Source organism: Kwoniella shivajii, chromosome 2, assembly GCF_035658355.1.
Source record: "Kwoniella shivajii chromosome 2, complete sequence".
Lineage (NCBI taxonomy): Eukaryota > Fungi > Basidiomycota > Tremellomycetes > Tremellales > Cryptococcaceae > Kwoniella > Kwoniella shivajii.
In genome coordinates, this window is record NC_085909.1 from 1,820,337 (window position 1) to 1,837,901 (window position 17,565).

The 17,565-nt window shown below is 43.1% G+C and overlaps 7 protein-coding genes across 7 annotated transcripts; 4 read left to right on the forward strand and 3 right to left on the reverse strand.

Annotated features, from left to right (window-relative positions):
• Positions 1-86: 86 nt before the first annotated feature.
• IL334_002023 (uncharacterized protein) lies at positions 87-2,139 on the reverse strand (the record flags this gene model as incomplete). Its single annotated transcript, XM_062933770.1, has 4 exons — positions 87-945; positions 1,002-1,298; positions 1,350-2,029; positions 2,083-2,139. The coding sequence occupies 4 exons, from the start codon at positions 2,137-2,139 to the stop codon at positions 87-89; spliced, it is 1,893 nt and encodes a 630-aa protein (XP_062789821.1).
• A 339-nt stretch (positions 2,140-2,478) lies between these two features.
• Positions 2,479-4,535, forward strand: IL334_002024 (uncharacterized protein; the record flags this gene model as incomplete). Its single annotated transcript, XM_062933771.1, has 9 exons — positions 2,479-2,691; positions 2,756-2,978; positions 3,041-3,153; positions 3,225-3,314; positions 3,380-3,679; positions 3,737-3,863; positions 3,921-4,188; positions 4,256-4,358; positions 4,410-4,535. 9 exons carry the CDS (start codon positions 2,479-2,481, stop codon positions 4,533-4,535), a joined length of 1,563 nt encoding a protein of 520 aa, XP_062789822.1.
• A 348-nt stretch (positions 4,536-4,883) lies between these two features.
• IL334_002025 (uncharacterized protein) lies at positions 4,884-6,327 on the forward strand (the record flags this gene model as incomplete). Its single annotated transcript, XM_062933772.1, has 4 exons — positions 4,884-5,312; positions 5,388-5,486; positions 5,550-5,777; positions 5,842-6,327. 4 exons carry the CDS (start codon positions 4,884-4,886, stop codon positions 6,325-6,327), a joined length of 1,242 nt encoding a protein of 413 aa, XP_062789823.1.
• A 655-nt stretch (positions 6,328-6,982) lies between these two features.
• IL334_002026 (uncharacterized protein) lies at positions 6,983-7,750 on the forward strand (the record flags this gene model as incomplete). Its single annotated transcript, XM_062933773.1, has 2 exons — positions 6,983-7,498; positions 7,679-7,750. The coding sequence occupies 2 exons, from the start codon at positions 6,983-6,985 to the stop codon at positions 7,748-7,750; spliced, it is 588 nt and encodes a 195-aa protein (XP_062789824.1).
• A 232-nt stretch (positions 7,751-7,982) lies between these two features.
• IL334_002027 (uncharacterized protein) lies at positions 7,983-8,915 on the reverse strand (the record flags this gene model as incomplete). The annotated part of the gene is made up of 1 exon (XM_062933774.1): positions 7,983-8,915. The coding sequence occupies one exon, from the start codon at positions 8,913-8,915 to the stop codon at positions 7,983-7,985; it is 933 nt and encodes a 310-aa protein (XP_062789825.1).
• Positions 8,916-11,332: 2,417 nt separating this feature from the next.
• On the forward strand, positions 11,333-15,772 carry IL334_002028 (uncharacterized protein; the record flags this gene model as incomplete). The annotated part of the gene is made up of 7 exons (XM_062933775.1): positions 11,333-11,971; positions 12,024-14,820; positions 14,879-14,997; positions 15,051-15,173; positions 15,232-15,331; positions 15,382-15,485; positions 15,542-15,772. The coding sequence occupies 7 exons, from the start codon at positions 11,333-11,335 to the stop codon at positions 15,770-15,772; spliced, it is 4,113 nt and encodes a 1,370-aa protein (XP_062789826.1).
• A 287-nt stretch (positions 15,773-16,059) lies between these two features.
• On the reverse strand, positions 16,060-17,429 carry IL334_002029 (uncharacterized protein; the record flags this gene model as incomplete). Its single annotated transcript, XM_062933776.1, has 6 exons — positions 16,060-16,188; positions 16,254-16,588; positions 16,645-16,771; positions 16,832-16,988; positions 17,043-17,164; positions 17,280-17,429. The coding sequence occupies 6 exons, from the start codon at positions 17,427-17,429 to the stop codon at positions 16,060-16,062; spliced, it is 1,020 nt and encodes a 339-aa protein (XP_062789827.1).
• Between the last annotated feature and the right edge of the window lie 136 nt (positions 17,430-17,565).

The following is a 17,565-nucleotide window of genomic DNA, read 5'->3' on the forward strand; positions in this document are numbered from 1 at the left end:
ACATATGTAACATAATTCGCATGAATACCGAGGATAAAATTACAACCCGTACAAACTATTTTACAGCAGTTCTCCCAAACATCCTGTTACTGACTGACACAAGCATCTCTCACTTCTTCACCTAACTTACTTTCCCTAAACCGTTTCAGCCCAGAAATCAATTCTTTATCTTCCTCTGATAATTCTTCTAGAACCGCTTTCCCATCTGAGCTACCATTCAATTTGGCTTTCTTCGGATCTCGTTCATTTCCATCCACTTCGTCGAGACTTGAGGTGTTTTTCGTCTCAGTGGGTTCGGGAGCTAACATCCCTAACTTCCTCTTCATTAAGCCGACAAAGGCTTGACCTGGCTTGAGTTCATTATGTAGAGCAAAAGGGAACATTTCCCTTTCCCTTTCTTTCGATCCAGGTTCAATCCCATTCCTCCTTTCCAATCCTTTGATCACGAATCTGCCTGCGCCGTCTATTGTTGGTTCACACTTTGGGAATGTCATTCTTGCAAGATTGATCAGTTCTAGTGGATTCAGTAATCGGTTCTCCTTCTTGATTGATGGGGTAATTGAAGCGGTGGGCGGAGGGGAAGATAGAGACGAAGTTTCATGTTCCGCTACAGGTTCAGGTAGTAATGATAGTGAAGCTAATGACTGATGCTCATCCACGTTCATTGGCTGTTCCTCGTTCTGTTGGTTCTCTTGATCTTGCTCTTGATCATTAGTTGAATTGAGTCCTGCATCTTCGAACGCTCTCATGTCAGCTTCATGGTCTTGTTCCTCTTCGTTTACAGGTTGTTCAGCTTGCTGCGAAGGAGCTTCGTCCGAAGCTTCGTTTTGACCGGCACTAGTGAGCAGCGACGAGAATCTAGCTGCATAGGAGGTGTACAGATCCGTCTGTGTCAATGTCGATGGAGCATTAGGATCATTTTGATGTTGGAATGAGCTCAGCAGCCTGTACAGTTATTCATTAGCTCAGACTGAGTGTCCCCCAAGGCTTAAGACACTTACCAGCTACCGGCTCGTAAAGGTTCTACTAAACCTTCCATTCCCTTTTCCCATTCTTCCTGTTCACCTTGATTTTCATTTTCCATTTCTTTCTCTTTCACGCCTTTCAGCACGTATTCACCTTCGTCACGAGCCATTTCACATCCTGGGAAAGTAGCGCATGCTAACTGAATTAGTTCCTGACCACCTAACAATGGCGTCGTGATCGAGTATGGGTCAAAACGGTGTTTGTAAGAATTGTACAAGGATAATTGCGATATCGATGCGGAAGAAGGAGCAGGTCGATATGCAACTTGCAGCCTTTACAGCGACATTAGCTTTTGTATGTCGCGCAGTGGTGATCATGCTTACCATCCTGAAGCGCGTCCAGGTTCTTCCATACCCTCCAAATCATCCAGACCTCTTAATTTGTTTCTCCGTTGTCGAAAATATTCCCTGATTTTATTCCATGGTCTACCAGTCTTCTCAGCTAATGATTCTAACTCCTTTTTACCTGGATTGGGATTTTTGGCATACGCTTCTCTCAACACTGCTATCTGTTCATTTGGTGTCAATTGTGGGATAGCACGTTGATGGCGTTGGTTCCGAAGCGAAGTGGAGGAAGAAGATGATGTATTTGGGATATATGACAAGGATGAACGAGACTTTTGGATATTAAAATTAGGTTGACGAGGATTATGCGATGTCTTCAGATGATTGGATTGCATATGATCTTGTTCTGGCTGTGAACTAGCATGCGATCCAGCTCTCTGAGTCTCAGCTTCAGCGACGATAGTAGGGATATGTACATCTGAAGGATCTGGATGTGTCGACGCATTGGCTCTTACTTCAGCGGCTACTGCAGCTTCGATAGCTTGAGCGGCTACTTGATTGGCTAACTCGGTCTGCATATCGGTTTGTTCCACATGATGCTCATGTTCATGCTGATGTTGATGTTCACCCTCAACGAGCTGTTCAGTCGGAGCATCATGGTCATCCAGAGTCGCAGGTCGTTCTCTTTCAGGAGAAGGATACTCATCCGCTATATTTGACTGGGCACTTGTTCAATATCCCTTCATGTAGAAATCACGCTATGATCACTCACTGCATCTTCCGGTCCTTTCGGTGATGATATATGCACATTCTTACTTTCATTGTCCATTGTATACGAGTGGACTCGAATGGTGGAGGTGATGATGGTGAATGGGAAGGGATAATAGATGATAAATGCAAAACAATATAAACGGGAATGGGGGGGGGTCAACGTTGGAAAGATGAATGAGAAATTCACCTTCCTGTTCATTTATATTTTATGATGCCACCATTTAAACCATTTTATCCCAAAACACCTGTCCCGTACAGCGTGCCTGGAATTGATCCCGTTGGAAAGTTGGAAGATGATTATTTTGAAATTTACAATTGTATGCATATGAACGAAGTTGAACTTCTTCTTCATCTTGTTTAGCCTACTTGACCAACATATCCTATCACTTTTGAAAACATGGCGACTCTTTTACCACCCCCCAAGAGACAAAAGTCGAACTACGCCAAATCACTTGAAAAGCCAGTCATAGTAGAAGCTGAGAATATCCCATCAATCGTTGTTCAGTTTAAATCTTCTGAAGATGGTTCGAATCTTGGTCCAGCGATCAACCTACCTGCTGATACCGGTAGAGATGCTTTACAAATGCTAGTCAACAAACTTAGAGGAGAGGTAAGCTAATCGACGTCATCTACTGACAGAGAAAGATCCTAATTGATGTGAGATACTATGACAGACCGAAGACCCATTGCCGTATGCGTTTCACCTTGTACCTAAAACACCTTCGACTTCGACCTCACCTCAATCCGCAAGAGTACAAATAAACAACTCGATACAACTTGACGCTCTGAAAGTATCAGGAACCACATTCTCCCCTGAAGATGTGTTCGAGCTGTGGTGCGAACCACAAGCTGTATTCAGAGTGAGAAGCGTAGGAAGGTGTAGTGCTACATTGAGTGGTAAGCACCAAACGTACAAAGCAATCCGTGATGAATCAACTGACAATACATTCCTAAATCAGGTCATTCGTCCCCGATTTTATGCTGCGCGCATTCACCTACCGGTAAATACGCTGCTACTGGTTCAGGAGATGCTACAGCTAGAATATGGGATATGGAGACTGGAACTCCAAAGGTGACTTGCTGTTCTCAGATGTAACACCAAATGTGGAAATAACCTCGCTGATACGATTTGTATTGCTCTAGTCCACTCTGTCAGGACACAAGGGATGGGTACTCTGCGTTGAATGGGATTCAAGGGAGAATATTTTGGCCACGGGAGGACATGATGGTCAGGTGAGCTAGAATCTCCTCCAAAATTTGAGATGTAAGTGATAGCTCATATTCTGCTATATGGTCAGGTCCGATTATGGGTTCCTTCGACTGGCCAACCTCACGGTCAACCTTTACTCGGCCACACCAAATGGATTACATCTCTTGCTTTCGAACCTCTTCATCTAGTGCCTTCGAATTCTCCTTCACCGCGTTTAGCTTCCGCTTCAAAAGACGGTACAGTCAGGATCTGGAATACATCAACGAGAAAATTGGAATTCGTATTGACTGGACATGCAGCAAGTGTGAATGTGGTCAGATGGGGTGGTGAGGGAGTGATATATACTGGAAGTAGTGATAGGACCGTAAAGGTCTGGAGTGCAGTGGATGTGAGTGCCTGTCAGTGCGTCAAATGCATGGTTGAGCTTAACTTTGTTTGACAATAGGGGAAACTCATCAGGACACTCAATGAACATGCTCACTGGGTGAATACCATGGCTCTGAGCACAGATTTCGTTTTGAGAACCGGACCTTTTGACCACGTAGGGAAAGTACCAAAAGATGATGACGAGGGTGAGTCGCATTATATATGAGAGACATCTTCCCGCTAATCTCCGTCTTATATTTCAGCCAAAGCATTAGCGCTTGCACGATACAAGAATGTCATATCGACACATCCCGAGACATTGATAACAGGATCAGATGATCACACATTATACTTATGGCCCGATCAAGCTTCCTCATCATTCTCTTCAACTGCTACACCAAAGAAACCAATGGCAAGATTAACAGGACATCAAAAGCAAGTCAATCACGTGGCTTTCTCACCTGATGGAAGGATGATTGCATCTGCTGGATTCGATAACGCCGTGAAGATATGGGAAGGAAGGACCGGAAAGTGAGTGATTCTCCAGCAAAAATAGATTGGCGATATTAGGAAACCTGACAATTGAAACTATGATCAGGTTCATCGCTAGTTTACGTGGACACGTGGCTGCAGTGTATAGAGTAGCTTGGTCGGCTGATTCAAGGATGTTGGTCAGTGCAAGTAAAGACACTACATTGAAGGTGAGTATATTATCAGCTATATGCTCGTGGCTGACTTGCGTGCGAACTCAGCTTTGGAACCTGAAGACGTACAAGATCAGAATTGATTTACCTGGACATACAGATGAAGTGTATTGTGTTGATTTTGTCGCTGACAAAGTAGTCAGTGGAGGAAGGGACAAGACTGTAAAGATGTGAGCTATACATATGTTTTGGTCGACGATCATAGCTGACAATGTGATTTAGCTGGAGGAACTAGGTCGTCTCATTGTAGCGACAGTCGTTTTAGTGAGGAAGGTGCTTGCATGTATGTTAGAAGTGTAGACATAGATGTGTATGCATCTGGCGCCTTGCGTTCAATGGATACCTGATACTGCACATAATCAACAGAGATAGAGCTGACGTCAACTGAATCTTTTTAAACGCACAGACCCATTGACTGACATAAAATGCTGATTGTACATTATCTCTTCTTCCTTTCTTTCTTCTTTCTCTCATATCCCACATCCTTGTGCTAACGAACTTCTCATCTTGAAAACGGTGATTATGACGAATGACCACTTTCCAAGATCTCCTCATTCGGATGCACCACCAATCTCGCAGAATCGAAATAGGGATGCAAATCTATTACCATACACGGATGTCTCACAACCCCTTCGAGATTTGGTACATCACATACCAGGTGCAACAACGCTCCTCTCGTCCACTATCAAAGATGAAGATGGTCTTATATACTGGGTGATCAAATGTTGGTCGATAGTCAAAGTAATAGAAACTGCAGAAAAACCTCAAGAAAAAGTAGATGAAGATGAAAATCTTATGCATGCAGAGGTAGATGAAGAGTTGTATGATACTTTGTTGGAAGCTATCGAAGAAGCTCACAAAATGGTCTTAGCTCAACAACAGAATGAAAATGACAAGAGGGAGAAGAAAGGAATCGAATTGATGGCATTTCAAATGGTCTTATACGATCCAGTGAGTTCGAATATGTATGAGAAGTCTGTATGAAGTGGTCCAGCAACGATGCTAATATGCATGTATTCTGCTTAGGCTAAAGACGATCTTGATGAGTTGGGAGGGTTGGTGGACACTTTAGTTGATGCGTGGAGAAATGGAAATATATGTTTAGATTTTGATGTTGAGTTTAAGGTGAGTAATACGCGCTAGAATGTCGAGGAGAGAATAAACTGATTTCAATGCATGGATAATTAGGTGATAATTGATACTTTCCATCGACAGTTCATACTTCTTCAGAGTTCCCACCAACTTAAAGCTCAAAAAACAGACGATCAAGCCAAATCTCAAGAAAGAGAAGAAGAAGTCCAAGCCGAAAAGATAGATAACCTCGGTACAAATCAAAGATATCCTCAACTTGATGAAAGGAATCGTCACCTTGAGATCGAAGAGAGATATAGCGAGTTCCATTACTACCTTGATATAGTCAGTATCGTCTCCTTTCCACCGAATTTCGATTTGAAAGCAACTCTAATATTTCTGTCATCAGTTCTTGAAGACGTATACTTCACCTAAAATAAACTATACTCGAACACCGTTGAGTCGGCCTAAATTTGACATCAACCCATTTAATGTCAATCTGAAGAAGGAGATTGATTCTTCAAAAGTGGGTATACATAATCTAGCCATCGTTTTCTGTACTGATGATTCGCAAATGCAGCGAGCCATCGACAGATGCAAGAGGAAATTCGAAAACATCATCAATCGACCATGGCCCATCAATGAGGAGACGGAAGAAGAAGTAAGAATTAGGCAGGAGGAAAATGAACGATGGCAAAGAAGATTCGAATGGATGAGGAACTATCCGAAAGGTCAGAATGATCAGTGGAAGAAAAGCGCTGAACGAGCAAATGCTTTTCTACCCAACGGAGACAAATCTGTAAACTTCAATCGACCTATCAAGTTATCCTTGTACGTCAACTCCAGCAAAAAAACCCATGAAGCTGAGTCGGGAGGATCTACCTGTTGTGAGTGATAGTAGGTGAGCTGACGAGAGAACATAGCTGACGTGAGAGTCTGACTGTACGCAGAGAAGCGGAAACATGTCGAGTTCCAAGATCCGTAAGCCGATGAAGGGCATCAGGACGAGTGATCCACCCTGCGGAGTTAGGTTACGTGTAGTATTACATTATACTGGGAGGTCATGAAGAATGATTGATGGGTCGATCGAAAGGAGACAACGATTAGCTATGTCATAAGCACTTCGTATATATATTTGGATACCCAAGTCATGTCATTCATGTTGTTGATACCTTCGGTCAACTTTGTATCTGACCGGCTTGGAAATGCAAAAGGGCATTGCCAACTATTCGCACAAGAATAAGCCAATCACTATGAGAATCTTCAGATGACCACTTCATTGGGAACTGTCTTCATTTACCTTGACGACGGGCAACAAGGACAAAAAGGGCTTTCAACTCATACATGCTGATTACCTCTTTTCTCGAAACATTGCCTTTCTCTTTCCTTCATTACTATCAAAGTCGTTGATTTGTTTGACTACATCTCGTTCTTCTTAAATAGTAAACTCGTATTTACACATTCCTTATCAATTTACTGCAAACCGACTACTGAATCTTCTCTACTTCCAAGCATTCAGAGTCAACTAACGATCTCACGTCAGCTTCGTCATGCCCCGATCAGAATCTTCCACTCCTTCTTCATTTTCCCAATCTCATCATCACAAGAAACCGTATGAAAAACCTATTGGAAGCAGACCCAAGTATCCCAAAAGGAGATACTTTGAACGAGAAGAAGAAGATGATCAACAGATAATCTCCTCCGACTCTTCTTCTTCTTCTTCGGATGATTGCAGCTCAGAATTCATCCCCGAACTCAAAGTCAAGAATGAAAGAAGAGATATGAAACCTGTGTCAGTAGAATTAGAGTCAGATCTAGAAGATGATAAAGAGGATGAAGAGGATGAAGATCATCCATCGTCAAAGAAGAAGATTAAATCAAGCTCAACAAGTACACCCAAAAAGGTTAAATCAGAGTCACCCAGGAAATCACCATATTCAAAAGCGATTGGAAGAAGTTGGATGGCAGAAGAAGATTGGGTATTATTCACTTTACTTCATCCTAAAATACAAAAGCCGGATTGGAATAACGTCGCGCAGAACATTGGGAATGCAAGGGATTCCAAAGTGAGTACACAGCAACGAGTCTTTCTATCTTCACTGGGCAGGGGGGATAACACGTAGGGATTTCTGTGTCCATCGTCGTGGAAAGTAGAAGGGATCGTACATTCATTATATCATGACACCTCGCAAACAAAATGCGAATTATGATTTTGCCAAGCTGACGTGAGATTTCCGCCACCCTAGTCATGCCAAAATCGATACGCCCTCATTCAAAAGAAACTCGAAGGCGCCATTAAATCAATCGGAGGTGCTTAACGGGAAGCAGTCATAAGTACTTGGAAGCAAAAGAAAAGCACATAAGGAACCAAGATGATTCATCAAACATACGTTACATAAACTCGTTACAATTCGTTAAAATATGCCATTTGTATATAGTAGAAGGTGAAAGGTATTGATGAAAGTATGCTATGAATGTGAGATACACCCAACTGAAATGCCGAATCTAAAGATACAATAATATGATATTTCGAAGCCACCAAATCCTTCTTCAATTTCTACCCATCCTCAAAGCCTCTCTGGCACGTTTCATCACTTTTCCAACTCCGTTTTGTCTGTCTCTGACCTCTATACCTAATCCCACATTGGATAATATCCCCTTTTGACCACTGCTGATACTATCACTGATCGTAGAAGATCGTGAGATCGTAGTAGGGGAAGTGAAAGTTGATGTTGCTGTAGGATAGAATTTTGGTGGTTCAGAATCGAAGAATTCCTTCATCGATAACGTATCATCTCCACCTCCATTTACATTCTCATATTCATTAGAGGGAAATCGGGATTGTGATTGATGTGAAGTAAAAGTAAAATCGATTAATTGATCCAAATTAGCTTGTTCTTCCAAAAAAGCTTGAAGTGAAACTTGCGGAGTGACCAGATTTGATTGTGCGTTGAGATTATCGTTATTAGGAGGAAGAATAGATGAAGATACCGATGATAAGGAATCTGATCTTGACATTTGTATTCCAGGCGTAGGAGCCTGCCTCAAGAAAGTTATTATATCCATATCCAAATTCATTCCTTGTGCGGAGGATATTGGGAATATAGAGGGAACGAATTCGAATGGAGAAGATTCAATCTCATCCCATGAAGGTTCAATAGTAGATGAAATGAACTGCAACATTGATAATTTGTTATCACCACTATTATCGTTACCGTTCAGCTCATGTTCTATCGTTGGATTCGTATTTGACGATGCTAAGGATATAGGTAATGATGAACCTCTTCTTGGTTTAGGTGCACTTGAAGATCTACGTATCATTGATGATGATGGCGGAGATGACGAGTCTGAATTAGCTGTTGATGAGGAAGCTTCGTTCGGTGATATTATGAGTTCTCTGGGAGTGGGAGTCAATCGAAGATCGTCCATCGATATAGATGATATTGACCCGCGTGCAGGGATGAATGGTGTTGTGGAGAGCATATTGAGAATCACCAGGTGAGGAGGAGAGCAGAGAGGAAGGAAATGGTGAGTTTCAAGTGATTAACAATCAATACTCAAGAATATGTTGGAAATTGGTATTTATTCAATAATGATTGCGAAGAGAAGAAGACAATCAACATTCCCCTTTATCAATCTTATATACTGCTCCGTCGATTTGAGCAATGGTATTTTTGGAATATTTTTGAATTGGTATTTGAACTGAAGAAAGGCGAAAGTCAGGAACCAGGTCTTTTCGCGATCCCGTAAACATCCGTCGTTATCATAGAATCACAGGTACAAAAGATACCGTATGCAAAAGTAGGAACGGTAACTGTATGTATGTGGGTGGGTGGGTGGGTAAACATGTGAAGGAATGAAAGGTGAAACAAGCAGGAAGAATTCCACATTTTCTGTTGCGTTTTTAATTACGTTAAATGTCAGAGCAACGCGTATGAGTGAAGGAACTTGGAGTTTGTCGAAAATAACGAAATGATAAACCTCATGTCTCAAGAGAGTAAGTAATCATGTAAGGACGGAATATAACGGAGATTCAATTCAAATAACATACGTCACAACGATCTCCAATGGGCTTCTTTTCGCTCTACGGAAGATCTATAATACTCCATCTCAATTGAAAGAAGAAAGAAATGATTACCAGATATCAGGGAATATAATTAGCTTTTAAGGGTTCGAAAAAGAAGTAACAATTCAATCCATTGCCGCAGTTTCATATTTGATCAGCAATAATGTAAACCCACAAGTGGCTCCAAAAATGCTCAACCTCCGATTCAGAGTGATATATGTGTGAATCGCGCTAGAATCTTTTCAATGGACTGCTCATTCAAACTGAATTCAGACTGCATTGACCATATTCCCAATGCAACGAGGCCGAGTATGAATATCTATTCCAAGACAAGTCAAGATCTCACAACTCGGATGAAGTTTTCCTCGCCGTGTTTTCTCTCTTGTTCAGCCAGTTGGAATTGACGGTTACATACCCCCCACCCTTTCCAAGTGAACTTTGAACTGTAAAAGGGGAAAGATCTTCAGGAACGACTCGGAGTAAATAAGGTACCTAATTTTTTTTAAAAAAAGATTGACTGGGACCTGTTTTGGGTATATTTTTCATTGTTGAGAAGGCACATTCTATCAACGTGCATCCAATAAAGTTCCGTAGTGTTTCCGTCCGCACAAAGCAGAGAATCCCTTGAAGAAGGAAGGGGCTGAACCGATAAAACAAATACATGCAAGTATGAATCCCGATGGCAGATTGTTCCTAAGTGTCCCGACCCGATGCACAACAAGCTCGCTTCTCATCGCTTGTTGATGGTTTTTAAATTTCATCGGATCTTGGGTGCTTTTTTTCCAGTTATTATGTAACTCCGTTGTCTCAGAAGCTGGAACTCAAAAAAAAAAGTCCTCATTTATCGCACATACTGAGTATGTTCACGAGTGCATGTAATATTCTGAGACATTGCATCCCGAAGATTCCAGTCGAGATACTCCGAGAGGTGATTCAACGGTTCCAGTAACTATGATGTATAACGACCAGCGCAAAATTCCGAAAGGCACTCGAGTAGTATTTCCGGCCATCTTGTTGTGATGGTCCTATCTGCTGCCCAATCGAGGAACGGAAGTCAAGCAGATCTGTCTTCACGGACAGGACAAAGCTGACCACGGCGGCACACTGAGGGCTGGTACATTGCATACGCGGTGTTATCGGGGAACTAGATCAGATGTAACGGGACAAGACGGGATATTACCATGGTGACAGAAATGGTAATATGCAAAAAGATTTCATGCAAAGAGGTAATTTTCATTTCAAAGAAGACAAACTGCCACTTTGGATTTTCAGAACAGAAGCTCGCTTTTGTGAATGTGGCACTTTTGGGAAGTTTGTGCGCGACTTATTTTGTTTATGAAGTGATTTTTGGGTGCAATTCAGGGTAAAATGATTAGTTCTATGGTGTGAAACGTAAACAAAGCAAAAGACAATTCAAGACTGAAATAAACCATGCTAACATGTTGACCAATTGACATTCCTTGTGACAACATCGATTGACTGCCATTCATTCAATACAAACAGATCATCAGCAGTAACATCGACCACTCACTCTTATCCATTCAGCTAGCGTCACAATCAATCAGAAGCATCGGCCTTCCGAAACATTTAGCTCACGCGTTACGATTCTTCCAACCATCATCACATCACATCACGTCGATCGTAAAACTCAAACACAAACAGGACAGCCTTCACTACAGTCAAATATTGAATGATCAACAACCCACTTGTATAATAACGTTGATCGACTGCCAAAACATCCTAGACTCGTTGCAGCTTGAGCTAGCTTTTTAAGTGAAGCAACGGTATACCAAATCAGACTGGACCAAGATTGACTAGCCATACTTATTTCAATATGGCTACTCCAAAATATTCACCTCATCAAATAGGTGCACTACCATTCGAGAGTGATCTCAGATACACCCAGAACCAAAACCAATATCAACAACAACAAACACAAGCAACTTCAACAAGCCAACAACCATATCAATCAAGATTTCGCTATCATGCTCAGCCCCACTCACAAGCCTCTGTCCAACTATACGATTCTTATTTCCCACCTCACAATCAACAAGGCAATATCGATGATATCGTTTATCGATATTCAGCAGAAGTCGATCGAATAGCCATAGCCGCTCCAGGTACACCGACGGTAGGGATTTACTCTCAAGACGGCCTATGGGATGAAGAAGAAGATCCATCGTCATCAGCAAAACAAGCTGGTCCATCATCGAAGAAAGGGATAACTCCAACAGTAACTAAAAGTAGAACTGGAACAGTATACTCAACAACGGGAAACACCGAAAATAAGAATTGGATTTGGAGAAAACCTAGCATGCCTCAAATGAATAGTCCCACAATCGCAATGGAGGATCAGATCCCTCTGCCAGTACCTTCAAAAGGACTGGAAAAGAAGAAGAGTAAAGGTTTGCTTAGGGGGAAAGGTAGAAGAGGTGAATTGATTGTTGCTGTCTCGAACGATGCGGATGAATCAGTGAGTCACAATATCTCATATCTGATGAGGAGTATTCTAACTTTCATTACAGTTTGAAGCACCACCTCCATTACCCATACCGGCTACACCAGCATCCTTTATTACTGAATCTTCACCGGCATCATTCAGTTCACCCACATTCTCCCCGGTGAACTATCCTTCGCCAATGTTTCAAACTCCCGCACTGCCAACACCACCCCTCACAGCCACAAGTACGACGACGAACAAGTCATCCAAATCCACTTCATCATGGAAAAGAGGAATGCAAAAGATCTTCAAATCGAAGTCATCAGCAGCATTAAGGGAAGCTGCAACAAAGGAAGCGTCATTATCACCACCCCCAATGCCACAGATGCCTAATCTACCAGGACCTTCAAAGCATTCCTTGGGCAAACCTTTCTCCTCTTCCACACCTCCATTAGGTGAATCAAGGAGGATATACAATCCACCCACTCCAGGGTACCTTTCAACACCTCCATCAGCAGCGAGAGAATCCTTTGTTCCCCCTTTTATGGCAAATCTTCCCAATGACCCATTCGCATCAAGTCTAGATCTTACATGTAATAACCCTGTGTCGTCACCTCTTGCTTCGCCGAAACCTCGTCCCGGTTTACGACATAATTCTCCTAGTTTGAAGGACTTGAAGAACCTCTTACCCAGTCATCACAAACCTGCAATGATGAAGGCGAAGAGTTTCGCTACGTTGCATCATCGTGAAGGATCGAAGAGCGTATCTAAAGAGACAGCTTCTCAATCGAAGTTGGCCAAACGAATGAGTTCTCTGGTCGGGCTTAACATCTACGCTCACGCAGCTCCAGAGAACGCAGAGACCTTTGAACCATTACAGCGCCCGCCAACTCAAGCTTCCCTGGCACCACCGATCGAGAGTCCACCACTCTTACCTCCTCAGCCACCCTATTTCCAAGGCGCATCGCGATCTCCGTCATTACCGTCCATAACCTCGGATTCGGACTCATCACCCGAGGAAAGTCCACGATTGAGCATACCTCCAAGTGCTCCACTGCCTCCTATTCCTCTGTCTAGCTCAAGTTCAAATCTTGCTGCCCCAATACAGCGCAGTGGATCTGGTGCTGTGCTGCTACCGCGGTCAAGGTCCACAAGTATGAGCTTCAAGTCACCACCTACAAGCTCATCATTCTTCGATTTATACGAGCAACTTGGCATTTGGCCTAGTGCGGAGAAGGAGAAGAAAGAGATTCACGACGAACCCGAGGAGATGGCTGAGATCAGATCTAAAGCGCAAGATAAAGAGAACATATCTCCACCAGAGGAACAGGGGGAAAACTTGGATCATGCGGTAGATGCTACCAATGAAGTCTCAGGCTCACATCTGCAGATTAACATGCCAAAATCAGACAGCCTCAGTTCCACTGCAAGCTGGAACGTTGCTTTGGATTCTTTCCCTCAAGCTCCGGGCGCAGACGTCCTTGATTTTGGTCTACCATATGTTGCCGATGAGGAAGGTATGGATTCTTTAGTCGAATCAAGTCAACACCATGGCGATCGATCAGATGTTCTCAGTATCGTTGCCGTTGCTGCGTCTTCCAGGAACAGCTCTCACCAAACTACAATAAACAATTCCATGTCGACCGATAGACGGACTTCTGGCTCAACAGTCACTCGCGCCACTTCAGTAGGGCTCGTCAACTCGTCTTTCTCCTCCAAAGGTCGAGGAAGAGCATCGGGAAGTGGGAACTCGTCAAGGGAGAATAGCCCAGAGAGATTAAGGGATGATCTTACCGATCGAGAAGCGAGCGACAACGATTCATCTGAAGACGACGATGTGCCATTATCCAGACTTCATCCGGAAGCAGCTGCTGCTCAGGTGCAACGTCGTGATACTAGGCGCAAGATGCGTGAAGCGAGAAAAGCTCACGTAGTTCAGTCGCAAAAGCAGAGCGCAAAATCACAAGGTAGAAATCCTGGAGGAGAATATGTATGGGATGGGGAAGGTGGAATACCAGCTGATATCCTTGTTAAAAAGCTTGAAGCTGTAATGGTTAAAAGAGCGGAACGGGAAGCTGCGTTTATTGCTGAGCAACAGGGTGGACCAAGTGTACCTCTAGGGCTCCGAGCTCACAGATCAATGCGAGAACATGTTCCGCCGACACTGGATCAAAGTATTCGAAGAGTCCACAGTCAAGGTCACGCAGCTCATCCATCTCCCACTGGATGGCAAGAGGAAGCACCGCCTCTACCTCTCATTCAAACCGCTATTCCCCTCAGGCAACCTTCAGGCTACCCGCATCCCAGCAGTGCCATCTCACCCACCGATACGTCATTTGGTCGAATCCCATCAAGAGGTCACGCTTCTAATGCACAATCATCGTACCCGATGAACGGCGATAGGTCTCGACAAAATTCAGTGGCAACTAGCATATCATCTAGACTTCCCGCTGCACCTGCTGGTACTCGAGCTCCTTCCAGACAAGATGAGAGATCGGTTCCTACTTCAGCTCAAGTCACGAGAAGCAATACTGCTGCAACTCAGTATTCGATGACCTCGTCTCAAAGAGCAAGGGCTCAAACAAACGGGTCAACATCACTGCCTCATAAGGAATCTGCCTCTCTTCATTCTAGATCAACCACGGAACCATTACCAAATTCCCATCGACCTTCAGTGCCCGCTCCTGCTCCAGCACAAAGAGTCCATGCTAGTGTACCTGCTTTCGTGACTGCGTTGAATGGCAAGAAGATCATACTGGATCTGACTACTTCTACTACCGCCAGAGAAGTACTGGTGAACACGTATCATCAAGGTGATCTTGTCGATGCCACCGTTGGGAAAAGCTGGGTTCTATGCGAGATGTTTGCTGAGATGGGATGCGGTGAGTAAATGTGGCAACAGAAGATGTTGGTACGTGCTGATGCCTTTGAGAAACATAGAGAGACAAGTAAGGGAGTATGAACAGTTATTACCCATCGTAAAAGGATGGGATCAAACTGCGAAATTTAACTGTTTCGTTTTCAAACAGAGTAACAGGGGTATGCCAACGTGGTCAAGGGTGAGTATGATACTACAATTGAATCGTATGGAGCTAACATGCTACGTGATTAGGGAGTTCCTGCGAATCCACCGATGTTAGGCTCATGGGTACAATACGAGACGAAAAAGGGTAAATGGTCAAAAAGGTGGTTAGAGACCAGAGGAGGACAAGTATTCTTGGCTAAGAACGAGAAAGTAAGTGATGTCTTGACCTGCTCAGGTGGAATACAAACTGATATGATTATGTGTGTAGAACAAAGAAGAGATACACATCAATAGTTTATTCTTTGACATTTACACAATCACAAGAGGTTACGACTCGCCCAAACCTTCTACTTTCATGATGAAGCGAGGTTAGTGTTTATACGCTCATGAGGATTAATCGCTGACTTGGTGTTTCCAGTCGAACCATCTTCGAACTTTGAAGATCAGTCGGATTACGCACATGTCTTCTCTTGTGAAGAGGGACTTGCGTTCAAGCTTATGGCTGCGATCTACGATGCAAAGGTAAGTCTGTGCTGTATCACGGGCTAGGTCAAATGACTGACGATCGCCACAATCAGAGTTACACGTTATCTCAATCATTCCCTCAGATGACAAGTAATCAACTCACGACCCCAAATACATCGTCTGGTACTTCATCGATCATCACTCCAGCAACTTCGAGAAGACCAAATTTCGCTCACACCAATAGTCATGATGGACCGACGTCGAATCAACAACCTTTGGTCAGCTTGAACAATGAGGAACAGAAGAGATCTGGATTTACAGGGAGAGGTCTTTTGAAAATTTAATGCGTAGACGATGAACACGAACAGTCGGATTGAAGGAACGGTGTTCGGAGCTACCGGAAATGGAACTAGGACAATTTATCACATATATACGACTCAAGGACATTCAGTCTTGTTCTTTCTGCTTTTCACACTTGTACACGGAGGATGCAACGAAGTTGTAACGAGATACGAATATATGGATACATGACGAATATAATGAATACATGATATGTAGTACCTAAAGAATAGGGTGAGGATACAACGATGATTATGAGGCAAAGCGAGTGAGACGAAGATTCAATCCAGCATCACGCTACATTGGGAATTGCTTTGAACCTATCCATACTTTCTTGCAGTTTGCTATTGAACAATTCTCCAGAAGTGATTGCTTTGATGGTATTATCGATTTTTCCCCCTGGTAATATAGGTTGGAAAGCCTTTTATCATACAGTAGTGTTAGCCTGGACCGATCATACGTTAGAATGCAAGGTGCACAACTCACAACATTATCATCAGGTTGTACGAAGAAAGCCATTGAGTATCTGTCTTTTGTCGTTCCGGATTTCTCCCCTTCTGATACTGGAAAGATGACTCTGTGCAAAGTAGCTTTGTACATCCCATTTGACCACAATTCCATACCTAATCCAACGTTGACCAAGAACCCTCCCTTTGCAGGCACAGGTGCATCATACCATTCATATGTGTCTTCGTAATCATTTCCATTCTTACGAGAAGGATTATTTGCGTGAATGATTGATCGTGGTAGGGAGATTTGTAAGCCAGGTTGAGGTGTTGATGATTGGAATAACATTGTCAATGTTCCCCAATCTCGATGCTCTGTATCATGGATTAACTCATCAAGCGATGACACTCTGAAGAGAGGATACACTTACCTCCAGCTCGGATATCCATTTCAGTCAATTTCATTTCTTCATTTTTACTCAAAGCTGGATAATGGATTAATGACATTGCAGTGTTCAATCCGTAAGAATGCGATTGACGGAAATGTTCTTTTGGCAACTAATGCATGGTTCAGCACGAAACGACCTCACTCGTATCAGCAAAAAGGGTATGACTCACCTCCAAAGCTAATGCGAACAGCTCCATCAGCCTCTCACTGACTTCATGACAACCATCATAGAACCTTTTGATGGTTTCGTAAATCGATGAATCATCTTTAAATGGAGATGGCATAGGTTGTTCTTCCAATGAACAATATTTACCATAGGAAAATGTCCTGACACGCATCCGCGTCAGGGAGGGACTCGCACCAGGTAGCAAGTATACTTACTCTTTATGATCCCTCTTGCCTTCACCTAGAGCTTGTGAAAGTAATTTCGTATATCCTGAACCTGATTTACCTGCGAGGTATAATTCTTTGTCTGCCATCGATAAGGAGAAGAACGATTTTGACTGCTCCCATGATCTATCATTAGCTTGATAGGAGCTGCATGTATGGAGCGAACCACCTTTTTCACGTATCACTTGAGGTTGTTTACAAGGTACATTCAGAATATTCACCACTTACATGCTCAAACATGGCCTCTGTATCTTCGACTTTCGGTCCAGCGTTAAGAACGGCAAAGAAGCCTACTGAACCCAGAGCATTTTTTATAATCTCCGCTTGCTTCTCTGGAGTATCAGAAGCAAAGTCGACGGTGGGGATGATAGGATCCATATTTGCACAAGGGGTGTTCTTCTTAGGTATTGGTAGATGAGACGAATTCCTAACGGCGTAACGAGAAATGAGTGAAGATAAGAACTCGACTTGGCTGGACAACCGGAGTGGAGGTGGTCATTCAGATTCATCATAA